General features: G+C 43.0%; 1 protein-coding gene across 2 annotated transcripts in view; it reads right to left on the reverse strand.

The window, feature by feature from the left end:
* The window catches only part of PDE6A (phosphodiesterase 6A), a 65668-nt gene that overhangs the window by 9392 nt on the left and 32086 nt on the right, over nucleotides 1-24190 (reverse strand). For both annotated transcript variants that reach the window (XM_061188330.1, XM_061188329.1), the window contains 10 exons: nucleotides 20001-20048; nucleotides 17287-17436; nucleotides 16576-16719; nucleotides 14613-14678; nucleotides 14251-14397; nucleotides 13260-13367; nucleotides 11445-11554; nucleotides 9798-9885; nucleotides 9513-9613; nucleotides 8883-8990 (listed from right to left, as the gene is read on the reverse strand). In XM_061188330.1, coding sequence (XP_061044313.1) covers nucleotides 8883-8990; nucleotides 9513-9613; nucleotides 9798-9885; nucleotides 11445-11554; nucleotides 13260-13367; nucleotides 14251-14397; nucleotides 14613-14678; nucleotides 16576-16719; nucleotides 17287-17436; nucleotides 20001-20048 — 1070 coding nt within the window. The remainder of the gene's footprint in view (nucleotides 1-8882; nucleotides 8991-9512; nucleotides 9614-9797; nucleotides 9886-11444; nucleotides 11555-13259; nucleotides 13368-14250; nucleotides 14398-14612; nucleotides 14679-16575; nucleotides 16720-17286; nucleotides 17437-20000; nucleotides 20049-24190) is intronic.

A 24190-nucleotide genomic window follows, 5' to 3' on the forward strand; every position in this document is an offset into this window, starting at 1 on the left:
ACATTCCATAGATGGAATGCGGTCCATCTCAAAAGGTGAGAGTGGCCCTGGGAGAAACAGTCCACAGACAGAGTGTGGGCCATGTCAGAGGGCAAGGGGCTGTTTCTAAATTCTTAATATTCATTCCTAGATGGATGAATGGATGGAAGGATGGATGGGGGAGGGGAGGATGGGCTGCTCAGTAAAAAAAAAAAGACAGGGTTCAGGATACTTTTAGGGGCCCATGAAAATATTTAAATCTTAATTTCTTTTTAAAAAAAGAATATAGTAATAGTAAATTTATGAATAGTGAATGACTTCAGCTGGATTATATTTGTCTTTATACCAACACAGTCATAAAATATGATTTTTATATACTTATTTAAATGGAGGAAGAAGCCATGAAGGCAAAAGTGCCTATGACCCACAAAAGTCATAGTGTGGCCCTCCATACAAGAATACCATTTTATTTATGGGTACTAAAATTTGACTTCTTATCATTTTTATTTGTTAGGAAATATTATTCTTTTGATTTTTGTTTTTCCCAACCATTTCAAAATGTAATCACCATTCTGATATCGTGGCAGGTGGCAGGCCTCACATTCTACCACTAGAGGATCTCTAATCCACGCACAGAAACCTTCCAGTGTATGGTTTGGTTAGACTATCCAGTGTGAGACCTGCAATTAGGTGGAGACGTAAAGGGTTTAATGACGAGTGGAAGTCACACCCTGATTCTGGAGGTACTGTAACATCTTGGTCCTACAGTAAACACACTAAAGTGGGGTGACCCAAGAGAGAGCAATGCAGGAGACTCACAAAAGTCAATCGGCTTAAGATGCCTCAAGGGTTGAGGTGAGTACTCCAAGATAATCAGAGCACAGGAGGGGGGTGTTGGGTTTTTTCCTCACAACAACTAATTCTGTCACCAGCTAGGAGTCCTCTGATTCGATTCGATTCAATTCAATACAATTCACTTCTTCTTTTTTTTTAATTTATTTATTTGGCTGCTCTGGGTCTTAGTTGCAGTGTGGGGGATCTTTTAGCTGCGGCATGCGAACTCTTAGTTGCGGCATGTGGGATCTAGTTCTCTGAACAGGGATCGAACCTGGGCCCCCTGCATTGGGAGCACGGAGTCTTAGCCACTGGACCACCAGGGAAGTCCCAATACAATTCACTTCTGACGCTAGCGTCGGACTTCACAGGTTTGAGGGCTTAGTCCCACAAGGCTACCCTTGCTTCAGAAGTCAGCTGCAAGTATCAGGTTCCCAGGTTACCCACACTTCTGACTTGACTACAGAGTCAGGGGGTTCCCACAGCCCCCAGATTCAAAAATTTGCTAGGACAGCTCATAAAACTTCGGAAAACTCTGATTATACAGGATATAACTCAGGAATAGCCAAGTGGAAGAGATGCATAGGAGAAGGTATGGGGTCGGGGCTGCCTACAGAGCTTCCATGCCCTTTTCAGACATGTCACCCTCCCAGCACGTAGATGTGTTCACTGACCTAGTAGCTCTTTGAACTCTGTTGTTTAGAGGTTTTTAATGGCGCTTTTACCACATAAGCATGATTTATTAAATCACTGGCCATTGGTAACTAATTTAGTCTCCAGTCCTTTCCCCTCCCCAGAGGTTGGGCTGGGGCTGAAAGTTCCAAGCTTCTAATCAAGGCTTCATCTTTCTGGTGATCAGCCCCTACCCTGAAGCCCTCTGGGGTCCCACCAAGAGTTGCTTCGTTAGAACAAAAGACACTCCTGCCAAGCCTATGACTCTTACTGCTATCAAGGGTTTTAGAGCTCTGTGTCGGGAAATGGGGACAAAGAGCAAATACATATATCTCTTTATAGCACAGGAAAAGCCTAACACCGTACCTGCCGTGAGCAATGCTGCACAGCACTCCACGTGTCTCAGCTCAGCCCCTGTGATAATCCATAAGGTAGGTACTACCAGTATCCTCTTTGAGCAGATGAGAAAACTGAGGCACGGAGAGGTGAAGTAAACTACTCAAGGTCAAACAACAAAAAGTGAGAGAGCTGAGACTTGAATCCAGACTCTCTGGTGCCGAAGCCACAAGTGTGTAACAGGTACAATGTACCCAGGTATGAAGCAGCTCTAATTATGTGTCTAATCTCCTAATCGATGGACCAACTCCAAGACTGCTTTACAGCAGTGGTTTTCAACCGGGTGCAGTTTTTGCCCCCGGGGATATTTGGCAATGTCTGGAGATATTTTTGCTTGTCACAACTGGAGAGGAGGGGCTGCTACTGGCATCTAGTGAGCAGAAACCAGGGGTTTCATCTAGTAAGTGAAATCTTAAAATGCACAGAATAGCCCCTATAACAAAGAGTTGTTGTCCCCAAATGTCAATAGTGTTAAGATTGAGAACCCTGCTTTATAGATCTTCAATCTATAAAGATTCAAAAAATAGATCTATATAGATCCTCTTTATAGATCTTTATAGATCTTTTTCACTGAGTGCCTAGCTGAAGAATTCTGAAAAATGTTTACCTTCTTGTACATTTTTAAGTTGACATCTTGCTATTAAAATGATTACATGAGGGCTTCCCTGGTGGCGCGGTGGTTAAGAATCTGCCTGCCAATGCAGGGGACACGGGTTCAAGCCCTGGTCCGGGAAGATCCCATATGCCGTGGAGCAACGAAGCCCGTGCGCCACAGCTACTGAGCCTGCGCTCTAGAGCCCGCGGGCCACAACCACTGAGCCTGCGTGCCACAACTACTGAAGCCCACGCGCCTAGGGCCTGTGCTCCTCAACAAGAGAAGTCACCGCAATGAGAAGCCCGCGCACCGCAATGGAGAGTAGCCCCCGCTCGCAGCAACTAGAGAAAGCCCACGCACAGCAACGAAGACCCAACGCAGCCAAAAATAAATAAGTGTAATAAATAAATTTTAAAAAAATGATTACATCATTCTTTAAGTATAAAGGAATCTAAATAGCATAGCATTTTCATATCATCCATCAGCACATCACCCATTTAAAAACAAAGAGACAAGCTTTTCTTTAAGAGTCTGGAATTTTAAAGACTGAAATGTAGGATCAGAAACCATAAAACTCCTAGAGGAAAATATAGGCAGAACACTCTTTGACATAAATTGTAGCAATATATATATATTTTTTTGGATTGGTCTTCTAAAGCAAAGGAAATAAAAGCAAAAAATAAACAAATGGGGCTTCCCTTGTGGCGCAGTGGTTGGGAATCCGCCTGCCAATGCAGGGGACACGGGTTCGAGCCCTGGTCCGGGAGGATCCCACATGCCAGGAGCAGCTGGGCCTGAGCGCCACAGCTGCTGAGCCTGTGCTCTGGAGCCCGTGCTCCGCAACGGGAGAGGCCACCACAGTGAGAGGCCCAGGCATTGTGGCGAGGAGTGGCCCCCACTCTCCGCAGCTGGAGGGGGCCTACGCACAGCAGCAAAGACCCAATGCAGCCAAAAATAAATAAATAAAATAAATAAAATTTTAAAAATATATATTAAAAATAAATAAATAAACAAATGGGACCTAATTAAACTTAAAAGCTTTTTCACAGCAAAGGAAACCGTTGACAAACCAAAAAGACAACCTATAGAATGGGAGAAAATATTTGCAATCGATATGACCAATAAGGGGTTAATATCCAAAAATCTAAAACAGCTCATACAATTCAACATCAAAAAAATAAACAACCTAAACAAAACAAAACAAAACATCCTGATTAAAAAATGGGCAGAAGAACTGAATAGACATTTTTCCGAAGAGGAAATGCCGATGGCCAATAGGCACATGGAAAGATGCTCAACATCACTAATCATCAGGGAACTGCAAATCAAAACCACAATGAGATATCACCTCACACCTGTCAGAATGGCTATCATCAAAAAACAAAACAAAACAAAACACAAATAATAAATGCTGGAGAGGGTGTGGAGAGAAGGGAACTCTCGTACACTGTTGGTGGGAATGTAAATTGGTGCAGCCACTGTGGAAAACAGTATGAAAGTTTCTCAAAAAACTAAAAATAGAACTACCATGTGACCCAGCAATTCCACTCCTGGGTATATATTCAAAAAAAACAAAAACACTAATTCGAAAAGATACATGCACCCCAATATTCATAGCAGCATTATTTACAATTGCCAAGGTATTGAAGCAACCTAAGTGTCTGTCGACAGATGAATGGATAAAGAAGATGTGGTATGATATACAAGAGAATATTACTCAGCCATAAAATGAAGAAATTTTGCCATGTGCAGCAACATAGATGGACAGTATTATGCTAAGTGAAATCAGTCAGAGAAAGGCGAATACTGTATGATGTCACTTAAATGTGGAATCTAAAAACAACAACAAACAAGTGAATGTGATAAAAAAAGAAGCAGACTCACAGATATGAAGAACAAGCTGGAGATATAGTGGTTACCAGTAGGGAGAGGGAAGTGGGGAGAGGCAATATAAAGGTAGGGAATTAAGAGGTACAAACTACTATGTGAAAAATAAGCTACAGGATATATTGTACAACACAGGGAATAGAGCCAATATTTTATAATAACTATAAATGGAGTATAACCTTTAAAAATTGTGACTCACCATATTGTGCACCTGTAACATATTAATATTGTACATCAACTATACTTCAATTAAAAAAAAAAGTCTGGAATTTTGCGTTCTTCCTTTACTTCATAAACTTGTATTTCCAGTTGACTTCCCCCACAGATTTTTATCCTAATGTTTTGTGTGTGTGTATGTGTGTGTGTGTATGTATGTATGTATATATGTGTATAACTGTATACATATCACAGATAGACATTCAAAAATATATATATATGAAATATATTGATTACCCTTTCATACTTATTTGCAACCAAATATGTCCATTAGTTGAAATTATATAACTAAAAAATGCTGTCTTTGACCATAGGTCTCCAAGTGTTGAAAACTTTTCTTTTGGATTGAGTTATTATTATTACACGCTTAACCAATACAATAAAATATATTACCTATTTTTAGAAATTATTAAACATTCAAATATTTTTGGAAATTCATCTACGATGAGATAGGATGGGACTATTTTTTAAAAATCAGTTAATAAATTGGGAATTCCCTGGCGGTTCAGTGGTTAGGACTCTGCGCTTTCACTGCTGAGGACATGGGTTCAATCCCCAGTCGGGGAGAAGATCCCGCAAGTCGTGTGGTGCAGCCAAAAAGAAAAGAAAATCAGTTAATGAATGAATACTTCTTATTGCAAGACTAATTAGATGCAATAATTAGAAACTCTGGGAATGGAAGGAGTTTTGTCACAATGTCATTCCATTCTTTAAATTCTTCCAAATTATCTATCAGAAGCCCTCCCTTGGGTTTATAATGCCACGATTAAAAGAAGCTTTGAGGACACCAGTATTTATTGTCCCTCTGTTTGATGCCCCAGGGGTCTTTGCACCATAGACTTCAAAAAAGGGGGAGTTTGCCTTTATTTTGTAACGTGGGAGAAGAGTGAGGAACTGACCATGCCTCACCTACTGTGCTTTCTCCAGAAGATAATGTGAAGAGAGAGAGAGAACACTGATTCCCTTGAGGCCATCCAAGCCTATATTTGTCTTGGAAGGCTTTGGGAGGGGTATGTGTGCTCAGTGAAGACTTCCGCTTAAGACTACCTTGGCTTTTACAATGACTGAAGAAGTCCTGCCTCTGGCTTTTCAAAATTTTTTGAAACTCTTAATATCATTTCTTTGTAAAGTCTGCATGACATTGCGTTGTGTGAAAATACCATAATGTATTTAACCTGGTCCCCCATGATGGTTATTTAAGGTTTTTTCAATATTTTTTGTGATTACAAATAATGCTGCAATGAATAACTTTGTGCATACTCCTTGAAGCACATGTGGGAGAAAATCTGGAGGGTAAATCCTAGATGTGGGATTGCTGGGTCAAAGAGTATGGCCGGTTACAATTTTGATAGGCATTGCCCTCCGTAAAACTGTACCTATTGGGGAGTTCCCTGGTGGTCCAGTGGTTAGGACTCAGTGTTCTCACTGCCATGGCCCAGGTTCAATCCCTGGTCGGGGAACTAAGATCCCGCGAGCCGTTTGGCGCAACCAAAACAAAGATAAGCAAACTTTAAAACACACACACACACACACACACACACACACACACACACACACACACACAAAACAAAAAACTGCACCTATTTACATTCCCACCACAGTGAGTAGGATTGCCTGTTGCCCCTCACTCTGCCCAACACCATGTGTTAGCAAACATTTAATCTTTGCCAGTAAGAGGGATGAACAATTGTATCTCAAGGTACTTTTATTTTGCATTTCTCTCACTATGGGTAAGGTCATCATCTATTCATATGTTTACATCCCATTGTAATTCCTTTTCTGGGAAATATGTATTCATGCCATTTGCTCTTTTTTCTGTGGGATTAGGCTTTTTCTTGAATTGTATTAACACTACTGAGGAAATTAGCTCTTTTTCTGTCAGAAGTGTTGCACATATTTTCCCCCAGTGTATCATTTTCATTTGGACTTTAGCTATGTGTTCTTGTGTGTGGTGTGCAGAAATCTCTAATTTTTATGTAGTCAAATTTATCAATCTATTCATGACTTGAATTTTATGTCACACTTTGAAAAGCTTACTCTTTTTAATTCTCCCATGCTTTTTTCCTCTCTCCATTTTTTTAGTTTGTTTTCTCATTATTTTAAAATCCTTGATTCATCTGGAATTTATTTGCTATAGGAGTGAAATAGAGATTTACCTCTGTGGTAGAATATGAAATATATGGTAGAATATGAAATATATTTGGTTTTTGTCCCTGGTTCCTCACACAGAGCTCCTAAAACTCTTGAAATTTCCTGAGTGATAGGAGTGTCTTATCCTTCCCAAGAAGCCCCCTTTGGATTTACGCTAATGAGGTGATATAGGGCGACTTAGGGTAGGGTCCCTAGGTGGGTTCGGGTAGGGCTGGTCACCAGAAAGACCAAGTGAATAGAGGGATGGAACTTTCACCCCCACCTGCTGGCCTCTTGGAAAGGGTTGGGAGGAGCTGCAGATTAAGTTTTATAAAACCCTTGAACAATGAGATTTAATAAGCTTCAGGGCTGGTGAATACACCCCAGTTCCATGGGGATGGAAGCCCCTGCATTCAGGACCCTTCTGGCCTTACCCTATGTACCTGTTTGGCTGTTCTTCTGTATTCTTTTTAATAACCTTTATAATAAACTGGTAAAGTAAGTAAACATTTCTCTGAGTTCTGTGACCCACTCTAACAAATTAATCGAACCCAAGGAGGGGGTCATGGGAACATCCAATTTATAGCTAGTCAATCAGAAGCACAGGCAACATGGACTTGCCATTGGTGTCTGAAAGGAAGCCAGTCTCGTGGGGCTGAGCCCTTAGTAAGTGGGGTCTGACACTATCTCTGGGTAGATAGTGTGAGAATTGAGTGAAATTTGTAGGACAACAAGTCAGTGCTCACTGAGAACTGGAGAATTGCTTGCTGGTCTTGGAAAAAAACAAGCAGACCACCTCATGGTCCCAACACCGTTTATGAAATTATCCCTTTCTCCACTGGCAGAAAATCCACTTTTAGCATAGGCATTGTCTTTTGAGCCTGTTCATTGACCTGTCCTTCTCATGCCTAGGATTGAATTGCCTTCAGTTCTGCTGGTCCCTATTATTTCCTTTCTCTTTCAGAATTTTCTGGCTCTTTTTGCATACTTATTTCTCATAAGGATTTTGGAATTGGCTTCCTAATTCTCCCCAAAATAAAGTCGATATTTTCCTTGGAATCACTTTAAATGAATAAGTAAATAGGGAGAATAGACGACTTTTCTAATAATAAGACCCCCTGTCCAAGAACTTGGTGTTCTTTCCCGTCATTCAGTTCTTCTGCAGCACCATTTTGAAATGTCCAGCAGGGCAGCTCCTGGTCTGCCCAGGAGCAGCTGTAGCCAGCGTGTGCCTCCTTGTTCAGTGGTGCAGGTCACACTGCTCCCCAGGATGGGAGGACCTTTGGGGAGGCCTGCTTGGACAACTTCAAAGCTGAGGGAAGGACAACTGGCCACTTGCCTAGTCTTCCCTGAGCCTGTCCCAGCAGCTGCCCCTTCTCTGTTGCAGGGACTTGTAACATTTGTGACTTAATTAAACCTCATCTCCACAGAAGCATCTGGGGATAAACTAACAACACCTCTTTGGGTACTGGGTCAGGACTTGTTTCCTTTGACATCAACACCCAGGACCTGTCACAGGGGAGCCAGGGGACCCATTGGCTTGGGCCACATATTCAAGAAAAACCTCAGATTTACACTTCTCACCCCATCATCAATTGAAGTGAATCATGGAAGCACACTGAGAGAAACTAAAAGAAGACATTCACCAGAAAACTTAAAGTTGCATCCCATTACCAGACCTCATGCCAGCAAAGCACTAAATATCACACAAATCATGGAACTAATTTGTGAATTGCACAGCTGTCTTGCAGGCCATTGCCATGTATAAAAGAACACTTAAGAAATTAAGCCTACAGATTTTGAGTGACATTTAGTTATCACTCAAACCATAATTGGTATAATGCTCTATGTTTTATCAAAAACTTTATAGTTACATCACTTTACCACAAAAATTCTGCATTTTAGGATAGAAATACTTCAAATAGTGTACTTTTTGTATACAAAGAAGTAAAAGGATAGTATACTGTCTTATATTTTTGTGTTAGAATAAAGATTAAACATATAATTTCTGCAATGTTGTTTTGGCATAACTTCTTTGTTTCATATGTCAGAGGCCTCCATAATGGAAAGTGTCCCAGGGCTCTCTTAAAGGCAGCAAGGCCTGTTAGTGCAGAATTTTGCCTTATGACCCCGGGCTTAAGGGGATCAGGGTTTAAGCCCTGTCTCAACTCACATAACGATTTCCTTCCGTGTCTGATCCAGCATCATGTACTGCGTCCACTCCTGTTGAGTCTCATATGTCTTAGACTGATCCACGATCTTTTGGAACATTGTCCTCTTCCTACAAAACACGCCAGTTTGTTAAAGGAGCACATCTTAGAATAAGGCAACCTCTGGCCTTCTAATGTTGGCTGTTTCAGATAGAGGCTAATTAAAACAATGTAATTTAAAAAAAAAAAAAAAAGGGTGAAAAGAACCAACACCTGGGAGTGAAGACCTCAGTTCTAACTCAGACTCTACCATGGATTTGTTATCTGATCTTAGCTAATATTCCCCTGGATCTCAGTTTCCCCATCTGTATAATGGGGGTAAAAATATCTAGCTCATAGAGCTGTAGTGAGAGTCGATGTGTCCATAGCACAAGTATGGTGCCTGGCACAGAGCATATACTAAATCAATTAGAACTGTGGTGTTCATTATTATTATAATCATTGCTATTCTTTTTTTTGGCCACGCTGGGTGGCTTGCGGGATCTTAGTTCCCCGACCAGGGATGGAACCCGGGCCCATGGCAGTCTTAACAACTGGATTGCCAGGGAATTCCCTAATCATTGTTATTCTTAAAATGAAGAAGAAACACCAACTTGAAATACAAGGCGAGGTCTGTAGCAATGATCGCGATGTCCATCATGTGGATTGCATGCTCATGCTGCCTGCGATTGAGGTTTTGAAAGATATTCAAGCTCTAAAGAGAAAACCATAGGAGAGATATAAGAAGTGATGCTGGCAGTAAAGTTGCTCAACTACTGATGGCCGCCTCAGGTGATGGGAGAGGCAACCCAGGCCAACGCCTGGCCACACTCAGGCTTCTTGTGAGATGGGGGCTCCTTCTCAGGCCCCAAAGCCAGTGCAGAGGGCCCTCATCCTACCTCATCTCTCAGCAATGTTTTGCCAAACTCCAAGTGGTGTCTTTCCAAGATGGAGGACCCATGGAGCTTGGCCAGTGGGTTCTGGGATCTGAATGGGAGAGAAAGAGAGAGACACAGAGAGAGAGGATCAGTATGAAATGGCTGAGGTGAAGGTTAAAGACATCATCCATTCCTGTCACCTCCTAATTCTGCAGGCAGAGAGGTTCAAGTTCAGGAATAAGAAGGAATTTGCCACACAGTAGGACAGTGGGAAATAGGACTAGATAGCAGGTATCCTGACCCTCAGGCTTTAGTTTTCTCCACAACTGACTCTGGGCCTCTTTGAGGTTGTGCACTCCCTAGAAGTGTGGACCCTTATCCCCAGAAAAAGACACAAACACAATGCCACATGCAATTTTAGAAACTTATTGGCCCAGTGCCCTTCCATGGACATTGGCACTGGGCCGTACTTTGAACATGACAAAGCCCCAGATCCTTCATACCTGATCCTTAGGGGAAGCCACCGAATTCCCACAAGCAATATATTTATTCATGTCTTTATTCAATAAATATTTGTTGAGCCCTTTGTACGTGCCAAGCACTGAGATCAGTACTTAGCTTCCCACGAGGTAAAATGTAAACACAATCTCTAACCTTGGAGCAGCAGGCAAGAACTGAGAAGACTCAGAGAAGCATGTTCTAGGGCTTGTTAATGACTTACAGGCTGTGGGCCCTGGGAAGAGCCTCAGTTTCCTCATTTATAATATGGGTGTCACACTCGTCCCTGCTCTGCCCAGCCCACAAGGTGATCACGAGGGTCCCCCAGAACATAGTTCAAGGACTCTGCTTCAGAGACTATCTAGAATATAAGCTCTGTGAGGATGGGGACTGCGTCTGGTTTGCTCACCGTGGTACCTCCTTTGCCTAGCCTAGGGCCTACCACACTGGTGTTAGGAGCATTATAAACACAAGATGAATAAATGAACCGTTCTCAGTTACTAACATCTTGGCTTGAATTAATTCAACAGGTAGGAAGGGAAGGAGGAGAGTGAAGAAGTTTAATATATTAGTTTCCTGTTGTTGCTCTGACACATTACCACAAACTGAATGGCTTAAAACAATAAAATTTTATTATCTTACAGCTCTGGAGTTCAGAAGTCTAAAATGGGTCTGCAGAGCTGCTTCCCTTCTGGAGGTTCTAGAGGAAAATCTGTTTCCTTGCCTTTTCTAGCTTCTAGAGGCCCCCTACATTCCTTGGCTTGTGGCCCATCCTCCATCTTCCAAGCCAACAGTGTAGCATCTTCTGTCCTCTCTGACATCCCCACCACCTCCCTCTTATAAGGACCCTTCTGACTATATGGGGCCCACTTGGATAACCCAAGATAATCCCTATATTTCAACATCCTTAACTTAATCACAGGCATGAAGTATTTTTAAATGTAAGGCAACATATTCCCAGGCTCCAGGCACTGGGGTGTGGACATATTTGAGGGTCATTAGTCTGTCTATCACAGGAGTTTACCCAGATCCAAAGGGCAGGAGGAAGTGGGAAGTTGTGGACTGCGGGACTTCTCCTTGGCAAGCGAGTCTATCTGAGACCCATTCAGATCTAGGTAATCAATCCTGGAGGCAGGAGGTAGAGAGGAGGGCCAGTAAGCGCTGACTCACTTCATTTGGTAGAGATTGTTGGTGCCTCTGTGGTCAATGTCATGGCAGAAGGCAGCGGTGACCATGGCCAGGGCCTCCAGGTCTGTGAAGTATTGCTTCAGCTTTCCAGTCTGGAAGAGCAGTCACAGATAGCACTCACTCCCTTCTTGTGGGGGTCGGAAGAAGGGCTGAGAGCGCAGGCGTGAGGGGGAGGGCCTGGAGCTTTGAAACATAGGTCTGATCTTGGCTCGACCCCTGGCGCCACAGGGTGACCAGATGTTTGCCGGGACTCAGGGGTTTTCTGGGATGTGGGACTTTCTGTGCTAGAACTGGGACAGTCCCAGGCAAATGGGGCTGGTGAGTCACCTTACTTCTGAGTGACCTTAGCTGGTCGCATCTCCCTCTGGGCCTCAATATCTCATCGTGCACACTCAAGGTGGAGGACATCAGACTGGATGACTGTTGAGAAACTGACAGCCCTCGAATTTTAGGATTTAGAGTGTTTTTGAACATGACCAGACTGGTAAAGCAAACTTTCCAAACCTGGTCTACCGATTCAAGCACAGCCCAGAAGAATTGTTCCCTGAGTGTCTTGAAAGTACTTAACTCCTTGTTTGTGCAGGGTGTTGGAGTCAAGGGTGGAAAGAGCCCTGGGGAGGTGATGCTGACTCTGTGACTCTAAGAAATAAATCAATTCTAAGGGGTGTGTTTTTCACCCTCAATGACAGCCTAGCCAGAATTCCTGCCTCCTGGCCCTAGTGCTTACTCTGCCCTGACCATTCCAGCCACAAGGGAAAGGAATGAGGATGAGGAGGCTAGGCAAGGGCAGAGATGTGTATCATAACCTGGATGGGGAAACACTTTTAAATGAAATATAGAAACTGCAAACCCTCTGAGACAAAAAGACTGACACATATACACATAGGTATGTCCATCCAAGGATACAGTAGCACTGTTTGTAATAGTGAAAGATCGAAAACAACCCCCGTGTCCAACAATAGGGGAGCTGGGTAAAGAAATTATGGTCTACTTAAACAATGCAGAATACTCTGAAGCCATGAAATTAGATCATGGATAAGCCTTAAAAACATTCAGTGGAATAAGTCAGACACAAAAGGACAAATACTGTATGATTCTACTTATGTGAGATACCTATAATCAAATTCATAGAGACTGAAAAAGTAGAATGGTGGTCGCCAGGGGCTGGGGACAGGGGAAATGGGGAGCTGCATTAATATTGTTGTTTAATGGGGACAGGGCGTCTATTTGGGAAGCTGGAAAATTTCAAGAGATGGAGAGTAGTGATGGTTGCACAATATTGTGAACATACTTAATGCCACTGAATTGTGCACCTAAAAATGGTTAAAATGATAAATTTTGGGTTATGTATATTTTACCACAATAAAAATATATTTAAAGAATGTGATCAATATATTTATATATTTTCAAATGAAAAAAAAGTATGTTACAGAATAATAATATTTAACTGGTTATGAACAAAATAAACTTTGTGTATGTGTGTGTGAACAAATATGTCTCGATGCTTCTTAGAAGAAAATCTTGAAGGAGTTGTGTCATGGTTTTCTCCAAATACCGGCTTGGGGGTGGGAGAAGAATGTAGCTTTCTTTTACTTTTTATTTTATATACTTCTCTCTTCTTGGAATTCATTTATGCTAAGCATGTACTCTTTTTGCATTTTTTTTTAAAAAGCAGTAAGTAGAAGAATGATGCCGCTGCTGCCAGGGGAGCTGCACGAGGTCGTCCCAGTGTGGCGGGAGCTCGCAGCCACCCGCAGTCCCGCCCACCACGCCGCCCAGATGCAGCCACCGCCGTACCACCAGCAAGGAGAACATGGTCTGCCCCACGTTGAAGCCGTGCCGCCAGTTGTGGTAGGTGATCCTGCGGTAGCCCTTACTCAGGGAATACATGAACCGCACCAGGACCTGCGAACACATGCACATCAGTGAGGCAGCAGCATTGCGCCAAGGCTGGGGGGGTGTGGTGGTGGGGAGGGTGCCTGCTGAACCCCAGATGCTCCAGCCCCCGCCCTGGACCACGTGTGGGAACTAGCAATAGATGCAATAAGGCTGTGAGAGCACTTTGCAGACTGCTAGGTACTATGACAATGGACGTGGTTATGAAACAAGGCCCTGGGAGAAGCTTACAGGAACTGTACAGGAGAAAAATCAAAGGGGTCTTTAAATCAGCGGTTCTCAGACTTGAGTGCACGTCTGAATCGCTCCGGGCTGTGCGGAGGCCTTGTGAAAACAGTTTCTGATTCCTTACAGCTAGGAGTGTGTGTGTGTGTGCGTGCGCACGCGCCCATGTTGATCCGTTTTCAGGTGGTGCTGATGTGCTTTGGGGCAACACATTTAGAACCGCTGCTTTACTCAAAGAAGTCTGGGAAATTCTGCACGCGATATACCCCCCACCTCCACCTTTTTGTCCATCCCCGTCCCCCTAGATGCACAGCACACCTAAGGAATCCTGCAGGGGAAAAAGTCCTGTTTAAATGGATTTAACCCACTTTTCCCACCCTGTTTGACTGTAGCACCGTTTTTGGCATCCCATTTATCCACAGTCTTCAGAACTCAGTGCCTCAATACCCACCTTGAGAAACACCACAGTTCAGAGGAACCATGTGTCTCTTTTCTGATAAATGACGCATCTGTGCGATGTGACTAATGCTTTAAATCCTAAAAGCTGAGGGTACACTCTTTTTAAGGCAGTTTACAGATTGAGTTTTGTTTCTTTTTTTTTTTTAAAGCAAGCAAAAAAGAAACAGGGAAAAGAAAAAGGGAAATCAAACGTTTGTTTCGACCTCACCTCCTGAGGAATGTGAAATTTATCCACCACTCTGAGCTCATAGTACATCTGTATTCCACATTTCACCAGCTCCAGTTCCGTCAGGGGCAGGTCGCTGAAGTGGAATTTATTAATTTCATATTTCTCTGCATCTGGCAGCTGTCCTTGCTGTGTGAAACATGGAGTCAAGTGACTGGGACACATGAAGAGTTCCTGGGTCCCTCTCCTATCCCCCCCACCCAAGCCCTGTCCCTATCCCGAGTCCGCTGGAAGGATCAGAGCAGAGTGGCAAGGGTCATCCTTGGCAGAGACACTCCCCGCCCATGCTTGGGGCACACCCTGCGCTTGTAACAGGTCAGGGCCAGTGCTGCTGCCCAGCTCACCAGAATCTCAGCCAGTTCTTCCTCCTCGCATTCCCACGGCTCCTTCCCATACACCTCTCTGGTTTTCTGCCGGGGCCCGAAATAGCAGAGAAAAGAATTAGTTTGCTACATCTAAGGTCTAAATATATCTCTACTTTTCCATTTCCTTTTTTCTTCTTCCACCAAAGTTCTTGCAACAGAGCTACCAACTCAGAGAGGCTGTCATTCCACATTTATTGACAAGTAAATTCAAAGTCATGTGCTTTGGAGCCATGGAGCCCTTCGTGCATATTCGAGCTCTGCCAGTTACTGGCTTGGATCTCCCATTTCCTCATGTGTAAAATGGGGATAATAAAAGTACTTAACTGGCAAGTTAAAATTAGATTATGCAAAGCCTTTTTTTTTTTTTTTTTTTAAACTTGGGATCTTAGCTTCCAGACCAGGGATCGAACCGATGCCCCTTGCAGTGGAAGCGCAGAGTCCTAACCACTGGACCACCAGGGAATTCCCTTATGCAAAGTCATTTCCGAAAACATATATGCAACTAAATTAAATAATGCGTGTAAATCACTGAGAGCAGTGCTTGGCACATAGTAAGTGCTAAAATTAAGTAATGCTGTTGTTGATATTGTTATTATCGCTGACTGGGGGTCTGGAGTCCTTGCTCATGGTCCTGGCTCTTCCTCTCACTTACTGTGTGACTTGAGACAAATTCCTTCCCTCTCTGGGCCTATTTCCCCATGTGCTACAGGAGGGGGGAACCTGGACCCAATAACTGGTTTCGGAGTTCTTGATCTAGAGTATAGTCTATTAACTTTTAACTGGTTCACTGAAGCTATGCCTCCATAGGGTCTACATATCCATCATCTGGCTTAAAATTATGGACCGAGACAAGCAAACCATGGGTCAGTTCATCCATACTGGATGTTTTCTCCTTTGGATTTATCAGTTATTGGGATCAAAATGATCAAATTTGTTGTATCTTCCCAGCTTAAGAAATGCCCTCTGAAAACATTGGCTTATGTTGTTTCAACTTGTGCAGTGTATAAACCAAAGTCTTGGGAACTCAGCTGGGCATCATATCCAATGCCCTTTGGCTAATTCTGTTTACTTCTAAAATCTTCATCTCTTTCAGACCAAAATCCCAGGAATGGCGGATCACTGATTCTCACATATCTTTGAAAGCCTGTCATCCAGTTTCCCACCCAGGTGGGACTCTCCTCTATAGCTTCCCTGATATATGATCACCCAGCCTATGCTTAGATACCTCTCATGATGGGGTGCTCACTACCTCCCAAGGCAGCCCTTTCAGCACAGTGATAATTTGCTCATTATCCTGAATGTTAAATGAGACCTATTTAACGAGCTGGGTGATTTGGGGACAAATTACTTCCCCCTTCTGGGGCTCAATTTCTTCATCTCCACAATGGGGGTAAAAATTCTTACCCTGGGACTTCCCTGGTGGTCCAATGGTTAAGACTCCGAGCTTCCAATGCAGAGGGCGTGGGTTCGATCCCTGGTCAGGGAACTACAATCCCACATGCCATGTGGTACGGCCAAAAAAAAACAAATCCTTTCCCTGCCAACCTTACTGGGCTATTGTAAGCATCTTTAGTGTGAAATTACCTTATATACTGTACAGTGATGAAACTATGTGAGGGCTTCCTACAAACATCTAACCCCCCTCTGAACTATTTCTTTGCTCAGAAAGATTGAGTCTTCTAAGTGAGCTGACCTCACGGAGGGAGGCTCTGAGCAACTGGCCATTGTCCATTGGTCTGTCAGATAGAGCTTCCTCTCAGAGTAGCGACTGTGGTTGGTGGCTCCATCTCTAGTACCATGTAAGCCCTGAGCACAGAGAAAAATGGAGTTTCTCGAGCTGTTAAGCCAAGGTCTGGTTCTAAGACTGAGGTAACCCTGCGAGGGACAGCTGTCCCCAGAGCAGCCATTTCTAGAGTAGAAACAGGAAAAAAACACTACTCACCAAGATTTTCTGGATTTCTTCATTGTCACACTTCACGTGATATTTCACCATGTCTTGGAAAATATCCTTCCTGTTTTCAAGTTTGTTCATTGACTCATAAGTGTCAGGATTTAAGACAGACCAGCCCAGGAATTGAGCCAAAGACTGAAAGGAAAGAAAGGAAGAATCAGAGGCAGAACATCCAGGTTTGATTCTGCCTCTGTAACTTAGGGCAAGACTCTCTAAACCTCCACTTTCTCAGCTACAAAATGGGTTTGATTAGCTGTGTGCGGCCCTCCTCAAAGAGATGTTGTTAGGATAAGATGAAATAATGGCTGAGAATGCACTTTGAATAAAGCACATAAAGCACCATCCTGATGTCTAATAATTTCACAAAAAGGGAATGTGTTGTGCGTATGGGGGGACGTGGGATATAAGTGAACTCTCTGCACTTTCTGCTCAATTTCGCTGTGAACCTAAAGCTTCTCTAAAAGGTAAAGTTTATTAATTTTTTAAAAAAGGGAATATAGATTTCTCTGACAACTGCTGCAGTGCAGAAGGGAGAGCAAAGAGAATAAATGTTGAGTCAGGAAGGCGTCTACAAGGTGAGCCCCCATCCCTCCTGAGCTGGGGCAGCAGCACACAAGGGCCCCACCACGCGGCTCTGGAAGCCAAGTTCGTTGGTGAGCCGACTCTGAATACCACGTCTAGAGGCCTCCTCAAAAACCGTACCTCCATGAGGGTCTCATCCATTTCATCAAAGGGTTTCCCATCTTTGCGATTGTAAAACGTGGCCACCCCGACAATTTCTTCCTTCTTGTTCACAATTGGCATAGAAAGGACATTTTTAATCATCCATCCTGACTCATCCAGAGGCTCTTTCTGCAAGAGAAGAGCCAGAGTAAGTTTGCTTCAGGTACCAGGCTGCAGAGGCATCTGTAATGGACTTCATGCTGCATTATGACCCTGATTGGCTGAGGGGGTGGCAAGAGGTTAGACCTTGTTGGGTTTTGCATGATTTTAGTCGCCAAAGGCCATGAGCAGGTTGCCCATCTGGTGGAAGCTCCATAAGCCAGATAGCTATACTGTTTTCATCCCCAAAATGTCAGGGCCATCATGTGCCAGGCAGCGAGTTGTGTATTGGGAATCTAATGATGCAAACAAACAGTCCAGGGAGGCAGTGTTTCCCTTTCAGATACAGGAGCTAACTGCAGGGGACTGGCTTAAAAGGGGCCATGTTGGTGATGCTTGTAACTTTGAACTAATCAACTGGATATAACCTGTACCTTTTGCCTCCCGACCTGCCTTTCTGTGTTCCTTTTGGCATGTCGTTTTATCTCCATGAGCCTCAATTTTCTCATTTATAGATGGGGCTGGTAGTAAGAGTATGTACCTCATGGAACAAATGAGAAAATAGAGGTGAAATATCTTGGTCAATCATAAGGTACTGTTTGTGAGTCATTTCCCATCTCTCTGAGCCTCACTTTCATCATTTATAAAATGGGGATAACTAGACAATTTCTAGCCTTTTTTCCACTGATTCATTGAAGATTTATCAAGTATTTTACAATGTACAAGAACCTGAGCTAGAAGATGGGAGAACCAAGAAAAGTAAGGCAAAGGTGTTGTCCTCAGGTTGCTCACATCTGGAAGGTAAACAGGCAATCACACTGCATGTGGGAAGTTCTGCAAGGTACTGTGGGAGCCAGAGGAGGGAAGGAAGTCAAGGAAGGCTTCCTGGAGTTGGAGAGTCTTCCAGCTCGAAAGTTCCAAGATTTTGAAGGTGGTGAGATGATAATTATTATTGTTTAAGTAGCACTTGAACTCAGCACCTGGTAGGAGAGTGACTTCAGAGGGATGTAGAATACAGTCCAAAGAGCACAGGGCTGTCAGTCAGGAAACTTGAGTTCAAGTTCCCAGCTCTCTCCCTAACCTTTTCTATCACGGCCTCTCTGAAGGCCATAATAAAGAGGCAGATTTTATTGGAAGTGAATAAAAGTGAAATGGGAAAGTATTAAACATTTTTAAGGAGCGAAGTTACTTGATGCAACTTATGTTTTTCTTTTAAAAATCACTCAGGCTACTTTGTGGAGGATGAGTTGGAGACAGAAGACTGGAATCTAAAAACAAGATTAGATTTTATTTACTAAAGTGGGTAAACTACAGTTAATCTGGGTAAAGATCTTGGGTAAAGACTTGGGTAAAGATCAAGTTCTGTTGTGGTTATAATCAGGTTAGCAACTCTCAGCAACAATTTGCCTTGTCACACTGATGTGGTCAACGTCACAACACAAGACATACGGTTTTAACCTTGGAAGGATATTCTCTCTAAGGTCTTTCATAATGTTATTTAAGGAGTAAAAAAAAAAAAACAAAGAAACACTAATTTTGCTATGAGTCATTTTTATTTCCTTCTTAATTATCTCCTGACTGCTCATGATTTGGTTTTCGTACACCTAGCATGCTAAACTCAAGAAATATTGACAGGGCGCCCAGAGCTGAATATGTTAAGAAAGATAAGCCCCGACCTTTGACCAAAGGAAGCCCATATTTTGCCAAGGGGAATTAATCTAAAAGACAAGGAAGGATCATGAAAGATGACATAAGGGAAATAGAGTAAGAAAGCCAAACTCCTTGGCATGGCCTTCCAGGCCCTGTGTGACCTGGCCTGTGTCTACCTCTCTAGAATTTCATCCTGCCACTCTCCCCTCAGTCTCATTGGTCTACTCTGGTTCCTTCCAACAAGCCCTCTCTTTCCTGCAATCCTCTCTCCTTTCTTTACTGCCCAAACATAATTTCTCAGGGACATGTTCCTTGACTCTTCCCAGATGAAGTCAAGCCCCCCTGGAGAGTCTCTCCTCTGTCCCTCTGCTCTTGTCCTGACCAGAACTCCACATGCCTCTTTCCCCATATGATCATGAGTTCCCTGAAGACAAAGACCATGCCTGTCTGGTCCACCTCTGTAGCTGGTGTAGCATCGTGCCCATGCCTGGCCCAGAGCGTGCCCTCCGCAAACATTTTTTAAAAAGACAAACAAACAAAATCAAATGGAATACTAAACAACATTCCATGATAATCCTAAGGAGACAGAAATGATATTCAGCCAGGGGAAGCAGAATAAAACTTCATAGAAGTTTCATAGCATTTGAGGTTATCATTGAAGGGAAGACGGGATTTGGACAAGAGATGGTAGTAAAGGAGAGAACAGCATAAGCAAAGATCCTGAGGCCAGAAAGCAAAGGGTGTAAACCTTAAAACCAAATGGGACCTTGGATTTACCAAATTAACTCTCTCCCCACTTCCATGGGCACATGACTTTTTTGCACTCACATTTTCGCTTTGTTGAGACTGCTTCCCAATAAAGTAGGTGGATTCTAATGTATTTGAATCCTCTTTGGCGGGAAAAATATCATATGACTGAGAGAGTAAATAAAAAAAAAACTTACCTGGAATGCAAAAAAGTCCTCTGCAGGTGCATTCATGATGTTGCAAATCTGAAAGCCATGAAGAGGAATAATGGAGTTATGATTAGACTTGATAGAGTACCCATTGAGGGCAATGGGCATGCTATTTTCAGAAATATCACGTCTTTATCCAAGGCATTCACATTCTTTTCATCAGGTAGACATGCTTAAGATGGTTTTGAATTATTAACTGAGGCTACCGAACAGGAAAGCTGCCTTATAAACATGACTTCTTACCATTTGCTTCACTTCTGAGTCATTTCCAAGCTTTGAGAAAGTTAAGTCTACAATTTGTTGTTATTAATAGCTTTATAGTGTCCCATTTTCTTCTTTTTAATGTTAGCTTTTTTCATATCTCATTCATCTTTTTTTTTTTGTTATACATATCCATATACCTATTCTTTTTCAGATTCTTTTCCCATATAGGTTATTACAGAGTATTGAGTAGAGTTCCCTGTGTTATACAGTAGGTCCTTGTTGATTATCTATTTTATATATAGTAGTGTGTCTATATTAATCCCAACCTCCTAATTTATCCCTACCCCCCACACCTTTCCCCTTTGGTAACCATAATTTTGTTTTCTAAGTCTGTGAGTCTGTTTCTGTTTTGTATATAAGTTCATTTGTATCATTTTTTTTTGTGATGATGGCCATTCTGACCAGTGTGAGGTGATACCTCATTGTAGTTTTGATTTACATTCTCTAATAATTAGTGATGTTGAGCATCTTTTCATGTGCTTTTTGGCCATCTGTATGTCTTCTTTGGAGAAAAGTCTATTTAGATCTTCTGCCTATTTATTTGATTGGGTTGTCTTTTTTTTTTTTGATATAGAGCTGCATGAGCTGTTTGTAAATTTTGGAGATTAATCCCTTGTTGGTTGCTTCGTTTGCAAATATTTTCTCCCATTCTGTGTGTTGTCTTCTCATTTTGTTTATGGTTATCTTAGCTGTGCAAAAGCTTTTAAGTTTAATGAGGTCCCATTTGTTTATTTTTGTTTTTATTTTCATTTCTCTAGGGGGTGGATCCAAAAAGATATTGCTGTGATTTATGTCAGAGAGTGTTCTGCCTATGTTTTCCTCTAGGAGTTTTATAGTGTCCGATCTTACATTTAGGTCTTTAATCCATTTTGAGTTTATTTTTGTATATGGTATTAGAGAATGTTCTAATTTCATTCTTTTAGATGTAGCTGTCCAGTTTTCCCAGCACCACTTATTGAAGAGACTTTCTTTTCTCCGTTGTATATTCTTGCCTCCTTTGTTGTAGATTAATTGATCATACAACAATGATGTATGATGATGTATGTGTGGGAGTATTTCTGGGCTTTCTCTCCTGTTCTTTGTGCCAGTACCATACTGTTTTGATGACTGTAGCTTTATAGTAAGGTGTCCCATTTTCTTGCCCCCTTTTGTTGAGTATTTGGTTATGTCCAGTTTTTTTAAATTAATGTAAATAATGCTACTCTAAACATCTTTGAATCAATTATATTTGTTTTGTCAGGAAGGAGTTTTTCCTTGTGCTGTAAACTTCACAGCAGATGAAGAAGTAAAAGGTGCTGTAGCTCTGGTTGTATTTATGTTGCAAGATTCCTCTCCTGAAAACTGGACCAGTTTACCCTATCATGCAGATAACACTTATCTGATCCCTCCAGAGTCCTGCCCATGGGGCCACTGTATACAGTTGTGTAGCACGTGCACTGCACAAAGGCGTCTGCCTGAGGTGGTGACTGGGAGTTGAAATCCAGCCTGTTCTTGACTTGCAGAACAACGGCCCTAGCCTTTCTCTTTTCATCCATCAAGAAGGGGCACCTTTTTCTAGTTCTCAAAAAGGTACCATGTGAGCTTGCTTGGACCCTGCCTATCCCAGTAGATCAGACCATTCTGTTGTCTGAGAGGATGAGCTGTCCCTGCTCCTGTTCAAGACTGCCCACCCACTGTACCACACCTCTGGCCTCTCCTTGGGCCAATTCCATCAGTTGCTATTGTTCTCTCCTGATTTCTGATCTCTCTGAGGGCTCTTTATCCTCAGTCCATGGGCATGCTTGATTCTCTCCCAACCTTGAAAATAAAATCCTCCCTTGACCCAATGTGGTCTTTGTAGTGACCATCAGGCTTTCTCCTCCTTCTCTTGCATTTTCTACCTTCTCATTACCCATCCACACCTCAGCAGACCACCTGCTGGTTTCTGCCTCCACCTTGCCACCAAGCCTGCTCTCATCAGGGCCACCAATGACCTCCTAACTGCCAAGCCCAATGGGAGTTTTTGGTTCTTATCTCACTGGATCACTTTTGCTGCATTTGTTATTCTCTCTCTTTGTTGAAACTTTCTACTTCTTTGGTTTCCATGACACTACCCTCTCCTGGGCCTCCAGACACCTCTGAACCCTTCTTCTGATTCTCCTTCACACACTCTTCTTCCTCCACCCAATCTTTAAATGCTGGCATCCTCCAGTATTCCACCCCGAGTCTCCCTCACTCTCCCTGGTGACTTCATCCACATTCATGGTTTCAAGTACCATCTGCTCCTAGGAGCAAAGTGGTCAAGGACCAGATATACTATCATATTGTCTGTAGTGTAGTCAGTACAGATCTCTACCTTTTGTTGACACAAATCTCTATCTCCATCCCTCCTCTCGCTCCACAGCATCAGAGTCATCTCTTTAGCTACTTGCTGGACACTTGCTTCTGAAAAAAAGTCTCTGTCACACCTTGTCTGAAACTGATCTCAGCATCTTACATCCAAACCTGGTGGCAGCATTATCTGTCCAGTCTAGAAGCCTGAAATTGGCTTTGGTCCTTCTCTCCCTCCCTCTCTGCTCACAACCAATCACAAAGCCCTTTCGGTGTTAGATCTGAGCCCTGATCTCCCTCTCTCCACCTCATCTCTGTCTGAGTCATGAGTATTAAATGAGCAAATGTATTCCCTGCCTGGCTCATCGTAAGCACTCCATGGCTGTTAGCAATGAAGACAGTTAGTGTTCTTTACTGCCTTTGCCTTTGTTGAGATGTTCTTCATCTCTTGTTTGTAAGGACACACTTTTCGCTCTGCTTCCAGTTTTCGTCCCTTCAGATCTATTTTCTAGGGAGCGTTCAGAGTTTTCTTTCTAAAATGAAAATTCATTGTGCCAACCTCTTGCTTAAAAACCCATCGCCTGTAGATTAAAGTCCCACCCTCTTGACCTGGCGTCCAAGGCTACTGTGATCTGGCCCCTCCCTCCCTCTCAAGCCTCATCTCTTGCCATCTTCCTGTCTCAAACCTAATACTCCAGCAACACGGAACTGCACACGCTATGTCGCTTCAAACCTCCGAGCCCGTGTTGTTTGCCCATGTTGTTTCCTCCACCTGCAATCCCCTTTCCTGCCCCACCTGCCTAACCCCTATTTATTTTAAAACTCAGACCAAAACACTCTGGCAAGTAAAGCTGGTTTAGATGCTTCCTACTTTGTGTTCCTAGAATATACCATGTACATCTCTATCTGGCCTTATCACATTATAGTCTAAGTATCTGTTCATAAAGATATCTCCCATTTGATGATGAGCTTCAGAACAGAAACTATTTGATTCATCTGTCATTGTATCCCCAGAGCCAACCACAGCACCTGGCACATAGAAAATGCCCAATAAACAAACACCCTGATACATGAACAGCACTGTGTAGTGTGTGTGCCTGGGGAAGGATACAGAGATAAGCAGGCTCAAATATTGGGGTGATGTGCAGCTATGACCCTTCTCTCTAGGGTAGGGGATACTGTCACTCTACCCTGCACCCCGAGAGGGTAGGGCATGGGGGGAGATAGAGCATTTGAGCTCTGCTGTGTGGCTGGAAATGTGGCAGGGATGGGGTGGGGGGGTTGGGAGTGGCAACTAAGTCTCTGGGATGAGAGGCTGGGACTTGTTCTGTGGTGAGCCTGGTGGACCAGCCACTTGTGACTTTATCACTGACATTTGCGTAAGTATCTTTAGTTGTCACTGAGACTGTGCACCTTTCCATCTGAGAATTCTTTCTCTGTGTATTTCATATTTCTTCAAATGTCAATTCTCTGCGCATCCCCTTGGACCAACCGTCGAGTGAATTGAGACACGGGAGAACCAGGCTTTTAGAGATACACACTTCCCATCGTTTTTCCCACTCTCTTGATCTGAAATCCCTTCACCTTTCCACCTGATTCAAAAC

This window comes from Eubalaena glacialis, chromosome 4 (assembly GCF_028564815.1).
Source record: "Eubalaena glacialis isolate mEubGla1 chromosome 4, mEubGla1.1.hap2.+ XY, whole genome shotgun sequence".
NCBI classification, from domain to species: Eukaryota; Metazoa; Chordata; class Mammalia; order Artiodactyla; family Balaenidae; genus Eubalaena; species Eubalaena glacialis.